The sequence below is a fragment of the Spinacia oleracea genome, chromosome 6, assembly GCF_020520425.1.
Source record: "Spinacia oleracea cultivar Varoflay chromosome 6, BTI_SOV_V1, whole genome shotgun sequence".
Classification (NCBI taxonomy): domain Eukaryota; kingdom Viridiplantae; phylum Streptophyta; class Magnoliopsida; order Caryophyllales; family Amaranthaceae; genus Spinacia; species Spinacia oleracea.
The window spans coordinates 41,922,355-41,932,678 of NC_079492.1; the positions used below are offsets into that span (position 1 = coordinate 41,922,355).

The 10,324-nt window shown below is 32.5% G+C and overlaps 1 protein-coding gene across 1 annotated transcript; it reads right to left on the reverse strand.

The window, feature by feature from the left end:
• Window positions 1–7,449: 7,449 nt before the first annotated feature.
• On the reverse strand, window positions 7,450–9,664 carry LOC130463099 (uncharacterized). Its single transcript, XM_056832136.1, has 6 exons — window positions 9,040–9,664; window positions 8,848–8,913; window positions 8,695–8,805; window positions 8,333–8,572; window positions 8,139–8,181; window positions 7,450–7,930 (listed from the first exon to the last, which is right to left on the reverse strand). The coding sequence occupies exons 1-6, from the start codon at window positions 9,662–9,664 to the stop codon at window positions 7,450–7,452; spliced, it is 1,566 nt and encodes a 521-aa protein (XP_056688114.1).
• Window positions 9,665–10,324: the final 660 nt, after the last annotated feature.

A 10,324-nucleotide genomic window follows, 5' to 3' on the forward strand; every position in this document is an offset into this window, starting at 1 on the left:
TGACTAATCCAACAACTTTTTTATATGATAGCATTTATCTTCTATATTAAAAAGCCGAATGGTATCAAGATTTTGGCGTATTTTTTTTTCCAATTTTACCCCTCCATCCCTTTGTTTATTACAAAATCTTTTAGCTAATTCAATTTATGTTTATTTTTATTTTCATGATTGTCAAGTGTTGATCATGAATCAGGTTAAGTATTTCCCTCATTAATTCCTTAAATATTGTATCATAGTTGACTTTACGCTTTTCACACACATGACTTTGACTCTTAATATCTTGAGTTATGTGAAAATTTTAAAAGTGGATATTTAGAAAATATATATTGATATTATTCTAATAAGACCGCACATGACTACAATTATTCATAAGTATTAATCACAAAAGATGATCAAAGATCTATTGTGAATAGTGTGAAAATCCAAATTGTGCTATATTTAGGAAAAGGAGGAAGTATGATAGATTGGTAGTAGTTTATCAGATAAGAGTTCATACAGGAAAGCTCGTGATGTTGTAATTAATTATCAATGTAATGTACGTAGGAAGTTCTTATGATAGTTTTGAGGTATTGTTTCTAGCATGTTGTCTAACTAGCGAAATTAAATGAACTTCCAATCTTAATTACTTAGAAATATCCGAATATGCGTGCAGTGACAAATTTCTAAACTTCATATAGGCCAGGTATGTACATTTTGCTCAAAATAAAATTCAAATAATTATAATACCCATACGTGTCATTGAAGCGTGCACTCATTAATTTAGCTTGTTATAAGCTACAACTATGTAACTGTAGATTTTAATGTCCTCCTATAAATACAACTCCATCTCTTTGTTTTTAAATGTAACACTTGGACCGTCACACTTGTCATTGCATCATTATGACCATTGATCATCTTTAACCTATTTCTAAAAATTATATAAAAAAATGTTATGATGAGCATATGCATTGTGACTAATCAAACATAGTAAAATATCCAAGTCAAAGTTAGTACATAAATATTGTGAACGTTATAGTGATACATTTAAAAAGAAAAGGAGAGAATATATATATATATATATATATATATATATATATATATATATATATATATATATATATATATATATATAATTATTTTGTAAATGTAAACATATTCATGAAGCTTTTTACAAAGATAGGGATATACGCTTCGTAACTTGCAATTAAGAATAACAAACTACTTTTGATGTAAATAAATAAGAAACTGTGTCTTTTATGTTGTAAAAAGACCTTAATTAATTAGTACTACCTTTGTTTCATAAATGCTTTGAAAAATGTGCACAAAAATAAAAAATTTGACAAAAAATTATCAATATTATATCCATAAAAAATTAATGGGATATCTTATTAGATTCGTCTCGCAATGTAATTTATAAATATCAAATTTTTATAATTTTCTGTCATACAAAATTGGATATATTAATGGTCAAATATTACATCGGAGTCCGTACAAATAGTAAGTGTAAATATCTTTTTAAAACGGAGGTAGTATGAGTAAGTAGTAAATATTATAATTGTACGTTGCTCCGACACGTGCATATCACGTGCTATTGACTAGTTATTTATATATTTGTAAAGCTAATATATGAAAAGTGCATAAAGTCAAAGTGATGAAACTATTTATAAATAGAGGAATTATACTTTAGGTGAAAATCATTTTATTTACGCCTTTATTTGTATGCAGTACTATTCATTGCAACACAAAAATTCATAACACAAATATACGTTACTATTTACATTATTACTTCGGTTGTTTTTATTTTATGTCATAAAGGATGTTATTCTGTATTACTTACAAGTCCAATCATTTATTATTAAACTATGTATAAATTCTTTCGTTCCATAAAGTTCCACAAAATCTATACCTAGAATTTATACTAATATATTAAAAGGCGTTTTGAAGAACGTATACGTGTCACGTACACCTCTCCTTATTACGTCACGTCACCACTAATTAGCATCATGACATGTCATTACAACCAAAAAAACATCTACTAAGGATCGAACACAAGACCTCTTTGTTAAAAGTTACACTTCTTACCATCTTAACCAACTACAACTTATGTATTATCTTTCCATATAAGCAAATGTATATTCGTTTTACAATAAACAATACATTGAATAAAAGTGAATGCAAAAAAGGGAATGATTATTTAATTTATAAATGTACAGTTATTACTTTGAAGAAAATGATCCGGCTTTGTTTAGATTTTTGGATGTGGGTCAGGGTTTTAGATCTGGGAGGTTGTAGATCGGCCACTAATCTTATGTCACCACCGTAATTTGATGATGACACCATCTCTACGTTCACATAATTTTAAAAAAAACCCGAATAAAAGTCAAAACCCGGGGCAACGCCCGGGCTACACACTAGTTTAAAAACTAAAACCATGTATACCACATGTCACTTTGTTGTTATTATCTTATTCTTCTACCTGCCACATGTCTTCTCTTCTTACTACCTATCTTCCCTTTTCGGTTTCACCCTTAACCTTTTGAGTCCTTAGTCTTTCCATATTCCCCTTCCATTCATCTCCAGCCTTTACTCTCTCATTTAATCCATTTACGTTACACTTAAAATTAAAACCTTAATTTACTCCTCTCCTCTTCAATTGTGGTATTCATCTGTTTTGTACGAAATAAATTAATGTTAGCCTTTTATTTATTCATGAATCATTTAATCTATTAATTAATAGAGAATTTAATCCAAAATATTTGGGTTTCTCTTTTGTAATCACATGACCGTCATAAATAAATATGAGGTAGCTACTCTATACATTTGTTTGATTTGCGTGGCTACTAGAATGGGGAGTTTATGGGAAATTATATGTACGTGGTATGGTTCTATATTTTGTGGTTTTTTAAATGTTTAATCTTTAGTTCATGATAATTTTGTGAATTCGTGTTCACTATTTTTGTAACTTTTATAATTATGTGAATTCATGTTAACTTCCTTTTCTATCTTATTCATCTGATTGATTAATTGTTTAAATTGAGTGTTTTTCATTGAATTTAAGGCTAATTTATTAGTTAGTGACGATTACAGAAAACATACAACTGGAGTTGCTACAAAAACAAGCATCTTAACCAGGTTATTCGATTTTTTTATGGAAGATTTGGGGTTTTATGCAATTAATGTGGTTAATTATATGAGATTAGAGAAATTTGAGATTGGTTAATTACACTTCGCATGAGATTAGAAAAATTGGAGGGATTGACAGTTTCTAATTGAACTTTGAGGAAAATATCACAAAATTACTCAATTTACTTCATAAACTTCTTCATGGGCATTGTAAAAGGCAGGTTAGATGGTATTTTTTTGATCGCCAAAAATTAGACATCAAAATAAAAACATGAAGCACTTGGCAGGTTGTTAAGAAATACAGAATAATATTTAGGTATACATATAGTTTTCGAATATAGAGTGAAATTGTAGCTATTTTCTAAAATAGTACGTCAGAATAAAAGACTAAAATAAGTACTCGATCACTTTAAATAGATGATCTTAGAAGATTAGATTGTACCTACCGGCTTAACTTACAAAGTTTGATACTTCGCACTTTGATTAACTTTTTTGGCAGGGAAGAGAAACTTAAAGAAGCATTATTTTTTCTTAAGGAAATGAAAGAGGTAAGCAGCAAAGCAAGCTTTACAAATACTAAAAATATTGCTCGGAGAAAGTGATGTGTGTATGCAACAGATGTTTAGCATCACGAATAATATTAATTTAGTTGGTTGCTTTAAAAAATGATAATTATAATTTCGTGGAAAATGCTATTTGATACTCCATAATTATCTTTAACTGCGTATACCACGAAAAAATAATAACCATTCACATGAAAAAGTCCGTGCATTGCACGGGCTCAAAGACTAGTTAACTATTCATAAGGATAAAATTTTTAAACTTTGGTCATTACTGATAGTAAGATAGTAGAAAATTTTATTATTTTGTTGGATCTCATTTGATCCTTTTCAATATAAAATTTTCAAATATCACTTTTTATGTTAGTGCTATCACCCTTGGCAAGAAAATTAATTCGACGTGTTTGGTGGACGTATGAAAATGTATGAATTTTCAATTAATTCATTTCTTTCAAATGTTTGGTTGGGCTTTTTAGATAATTATGCCAGAGGATCTCTATTTCCTTATAAATCCTATGAAATCTCATATAACCCCCTCTAAGAATCAAAATTTAATTCTCTCTAGACTATAATGAGTAAACTTGAGAAAGTCAACTTATAGGACCTGATTGAAACTGTTAAGCCTAAATAAAACTGATTTCAAAATAGTAAAGTTGAGAAAGTCAACTTATAGGACCTGATTGAAACTAGTAGGACTTGATTGGAACTTATTGACCTTATAAGACTCGATTGCAACTTATATGAACTTATTGGACCCAAAACTTTTATTTTAAAGTGAAAAGAACACCCCTTTAATCGTATGTAATAAGTTTTTTAATTAGCTTCGGAGTACCCATATATATGTTACATCTAATGTCATACCGAGTAACTTTTGTTTTGGGTATTTTTTTTTTCTAATTAAATTTGATTATAGATGTATTTTAAATTAGACAACATAAACCTATTTTTTTAAGGTGAAGAAGACGTTATATATGTTTTATTTTTTCAAAGATGAAGAGAAAGATCATCTTGTATATATTTTCTACTTGTTTAGTATATTTAATAGGAGATATTATTTTTGTACATATTAAATTATCAAATTTCTCCTATAATTGCCTTTTACTCACTCCTTTTTTAATAAGAGCATCGCTAATCATGCATAATCAACTATTTTTTTTTAAATAAGTGCATCACTTCTTATTTTGAAAATTTCTAACATCATTTATTTCTCCCTCCTACCATACTTTAATGCTATGTTTTTTTTAAGGCGAAGAGAACGATCCCCCTCTATATACTTTCTACTTGTTTCATACGTAGTATATTAAGTAGGATATTATTCTTATGTTAAATTATTAAATTTCTCCTATTTAATTGTCTTTTACTCACTCATTTTTTTAATTAAGTGCACTGCTTTTCATAATCAACTGTTTTTCTTAAAAGTGCATCACTTCTCATTTTGGAAATTTCTAATACTTCATATCATTTATTATTTCTCTTTTCTACCATATTTCTACTCAATTATTTTAATATCTCTCTCTCTCTCTCTCTCTCTCTCTATCTCTCTCTCTCTCTCTCTCTCTCTCTCTTCCATGGTCCTACCAATTTACGCACTTATATCACTTGCATAATATTATACAAATTCAATTTAAACTTCTTAAAATATGTGATGGTCAAACTGATAGACTTATTAAAAAAAATTATAGACAGTATATTGATTTTTGGCTTTAGAATACCCTTTTCCCTTTATTTGTATCATTTAGAATATGATATTGCTTTAACACTATTATTTGGTACTACGTATGTGTTATGTTAAAATCTATATGGAACAGAAGGTAGGAAAATATTTTAGAATCAATCATAATTTTTTTATGGCCAAGTCTTATAAATTATTCTTTTTAAAAGTTAATATCATACCTTAATTTGTACTCCGTATTAAATTCTTATTTTAATCTAAAAGTTAATATTTTTCCGACGTACGGAGTATTAAGTACTACGTACCGACATTGTGTATTAGGATTTTCTCTTTTATTTTTATTCATTCCTATTTTAGTTAAGACTAGTTTTATATGCAAGCAATGCGTGCGAAATTATATAAAAAACTTTAAATTGTATTATTACAACTAATCACAACAAATTATAATGGCACCTCAATCATAGAATCTAATAATAAACCAAAAAATAACATCCTTTCAAGGTACATAATTGCATGTTATCACTTGCTAAACATGCATAAACTACCAGACTGAAAAACACCATACAGCAACCACCTCATTATAGTAAACATCCAACTTAATGAAGCCTCATTATCACCAACAAGCTTAGAATAATAACAATGTCTGTATGCCTCCACTCCACGTGCCGCAGACCTAGGAACATCTAGGCCAGGTTGAATCACCCAACATACTCTATATACACTGAAATTAGATAACATATTGAACCAAAATTCTGTCGAACTAAATTACCTGAGGATGAAAACTCATGGCCATACATGACTAAAAATCTAAATTGCAGTATCAATGTTAAAAAAAGGGAAACATATACTCCCTTCTTCATTCCTTTATTCCTACTCATTGGTTACCCTTTTCCATCGTTGGTCGTGCGTAAAAATAGACTCTTTCTCGAACCCTTTTAGTCAGTAAGCTCCCTTTTTATTTCATCCTTCCAATTAGGCTCCGTTTGGTAGGGCGTAAAACATTTTCCTAGAAACCGTTTTCCTCTATTTTCAATGTTACATTGTTTGGTTTGCGAAGGAATGTAAAACCATTTTCCGTAGGAGTAAAATTGCAGGGAAAATTGTTTTCTTTCCTTCTCCTTATCTCGCTTGTGCACTCCTCTGACTCCCTGCTTACTTTCCCATTAATTTTTCTTTTGTTTCATCATTTTTCTTACATGGAACCAAACAACGGAACACTAATTTTGGAATTGTGTTTTCCGTTGTAAATTGTTTTACGTGAAAATCATTTTACACTGAAAATATTTTACACCCAACCAAACGGATATGCGATTTTATTACTGTTTTTTATGGCAAATAATAAGAGGATATATTAATTACCAAAGAGAGTTACAACTGGACTACAAAACACCAGGAACAACCAAGCAACACACATCCCACATAGGCAGAACAAATAAATCCACTCTACAAGCTACACTAAACAAGATTTTGTTTACAACTTCCTGACTCAGATCAAGCTTATTATAAAAGATCTTCAAGTTCCTCTGAAGCCAAATTGCATAGATCGTTTCAATGAACAAACTGCCACATAACTTGTCTTTGTTCTTGCTGCTCCTGCACATGTTCTGAGCCCACTAAAATTTAGCAGTCCAATTACCAACATTTATATTAATCCCACTTCTTTGCAGAACTTGAGCCCAAATATCAGCAGTGTAACTGCATTAAAAAAAGATGGGAAAGATCTTCATCACAACCTTGACAAAAACTACACAAACCATCAGTTATCAGATTCCACTTAATCAACCTATCCTTTGTTGCTAGCCTGTTCTGCAGAGCCAACCAGGTGATAAATGTGCTTTTTGGGCTAGCTCTACTGTTGCAAATTATTCTCTTCCAAACAACAGGTTCACCTTGTTGCCTCATATGGTTGTACATTTTCTGAATCTTGAACTTACCAGCAACCATAAAATGCTGCATATCTCCAGAATGGCTAAGAACATCTCTATGTTGCCATATTTTCCTTAGTGACCAAGAAAGACCATTAGGGACTGTCATGCTCCAAAAATCTCTATTCTACACATAGTATGTGTGGATCCACCTCACCCACAATCTATTTTCCTTCAAAGAGAGAGCCCATCAGTGTTTGGTGATGGAAGCTTTATTCCAAATGGTTAGATCTTTAAGGTTCCACCCCCCACAGCTCTTAGGTAAACACAAGTGTTCCCAAGCTACAAGACCTTTTCTAGAACCACCTTCAGAACCAGCCCACAAGAAGCACCTGCAAATCCTTTGAATCTCCTTCATTACCTTTTTGGGCATCACAAAGATTTGAGACCAATACAACTGGATGCCAAACAACACTGATCTGATAAGCTGAAGTCTTCCTGCATAAGATAGCAGCTTAGCTACCCAGCTTTTAACTCTAGCTACAATCTTCTCAATAAGAGGCTTACAATCAGTGAAACTCAGCTTTCTAGTGGTTAGAGGCACCCCAAGGTACTTAAAAGGGAAAGAACCCATACGAATACCTAACTTAGAAAGAAGGTTACTAGATACTGTATCAGTCACACTAGCCAGATACACTTCACTTTCATTAGATTGGCTTCCAACCCAGAAGCTTCAGAGAACTTACTAAAGGCATCAAATAACAAAGAGACAGGGGGGTCATCACCCCTAGCAAACAACAACAGGTCATCAACAAACATCATGTGGTTGAGCCCAATTCTTTTACATCTAGGATGGAACTTAAAGAGCTTTTCAGTATTGAGAGAGGCCAAGCACCTAGAAAATACCTAAAGTAAACAAGAAAGGAGACATAGGATCACCTTGCCTTAATCCTTTCTTTGCTGGAATAGGATGAGAGGGAAACTATTTACCAAAATAGAATAGGAAACAAAAGAAAGACATGCCATAACCTATTTCACAAATTTATCAGGGAAGCCCAATTCATAAAGAATAGCTTGCAGAAATGGTCATTCAAAAGAATCATAAGCCTTTTTGAGATCCACTTTGATCATACATCTGGGAGACACATAAGATTTTGAGTAGCATTTGATCAATTCTGTAACCAAAAGAATGTTATCTGAGATTGCCCTTCCTGGAATAAACCCAGTTTGAGCTGAAATGACAACGTCACTTATCACAGGTTGCATTCTATTAGTCAAGATTTTGGAGATCAACTTGTAAATGACAGCACAACAAGCAATTAGCCTAAATTCTTTCACATGAGTAGCATTCTGAACCTTAGGCACCAAAGTCACTACAGTATTGTTTACTTGTTTCAACATGTTTCCAGTAAGAAGTGCTTGACAACATCATAGACCTCCTCCTTCACAATCCCCTATGTCTTTTTGAAGAAAAGACTATTAAATCCATCAATACCAAGAGCCTTATTATTGTCAATTCCTTTTAAGGCAGCATCAATCTCCAAGTTAGTAACAGGTTGAATCAAACTTTCTACAACATCAGGTGAGAGCCGATTACCTTTTCTAACTAGCTCAATATCAATGCAAGTTAACTAGGGGGAAGAAATACCAATAAGGCTCACATAGAACCCTTTAATCTCCTCTTTGATAGCATCAATAGTTTCCAGTTTCTCTCCTGCAGAATTATAAAGAAAATCAATACTATTTCTTGCAATTCTCTCCTTCATGGCACTGAAGAAGAATTTAGTATTAGCATCACCCTCCTTTAACCACTAAATTCTCGATTTCTGTTTATAAGCACTTTCTTGCACTTTAAGAAACTTCTTCAGTTTCAAACTACACTCTTTCTCCCGATCTTGGAGGTGGCTATCAGTATAAGAGTTAGCCAATTGAGACTGCACCACATCCAGTTCCTGTCTAATAAGATCAATCTTCTCTTTTAGTCTAGCAAAATATCTGTGATGAAGAGCCTTCAAACCACCTTTTACTGCTTTCATTTTCTGCCATAAAGTAAACATAGGGGTGCCACTAGCATTAGTGTTCCATCCCTTTTGAACAACCTCTAGGAAGTCATCCTGACCTGCCATGTAATTGAAGAATTTAAAAGGCCTACCACCATTTTTCATATTAATACTACAACTCAGAACTAGTGGAGAATGATCTGATATCCCTGGATTCATGTAATCCACCACAACATCAAGAAACCTACTATGCCAGTCAGTGTTACCAAAAACTCTATCAATTCTAGAACATATCCTTGACTGACCCTGCCCCTTATTACTCCAGGAGAAGAAATGTCCACAACTTTTCACCTCAGTCAGCTCAGTAAAATCTAAGCAACCTTCAAAACCTTGGGTTTCAGCATGATTAACAGCATTACCATTAACTTTATCACCAGAAAGCAGCATAGAGTTAAAGTCTCCCATGACAAGCCATGGGCCAAGAGTAACTGAGCTTAATAAAACTAATTCAGTCCACATAAGTTTCCTTGTATCAACAGAATGCAACCCATACACAGCAGTAAAGGAAGTGTTAAACTACCCATTTTTAGCAGTAATACAACCATGAATCACCTGATCTGATTGAAAAAGAGGTTGATAGGTAATCACACCATGTTTCCAACCAATCCAGATTCTCCCTCTAGGAGATTCAGCATAGTTCATCACCCACCTCCAATCATTACCAAATTTCTTCTGAATTTTCTCAGAATTAGCAACTTTAACTTTTGTCTCAACTAAAACTACTACACTAATATTATTATTACTTAAGAGTCTCTTTATTTCCACTACTTTTGAGGGATCATTCATCCCCTAACATTCCATGAGCATATGTTCATGTGGCATATATAGGAGTAACCCCATCTCCTCCTCCTCCACCATCATCAAAACTGCCCCCTTGAATTTCATCATGAACCTGAGCCAACCCCACAATGCTTGAAGAATGTCTAGGCTCTCTATTCCTTCTTGTAACCACCCTCCACACTTAATCTACAAGAGCAGAAATAGGGACACTGCTAGGCTGGCTAGGATCTGAACTAGTGACACCCCCCCCCCCCCCATTGTGACTTCAGGTTCCTTCTATTCTTC

Bases quoted from the DNA above. Each gene is read 5' to 3' on its own strand.
- LOC130463099 (XM_056832136.1), bottom strand. From the start codon at position 9,664: ATGGGAGACTTTAACTCTATGCTGCTTTCTGGTGATAAAGTTAATGGT. The intron at 8,806-8,847 runs GTATTTCTTCCC...ATATTGAGCTAG, and splicing joins GTTCTATGTGAGCCTTATTG to TTAGAAAAGGTAATCGGCTC. The intron at 8,573-8,694 runs GTATTGATGGAT...ACAATACTGTAG, and splicing joins TGACAATAATAAGGCTCTTG to TGACTTTGGTGCCTAAGGTT.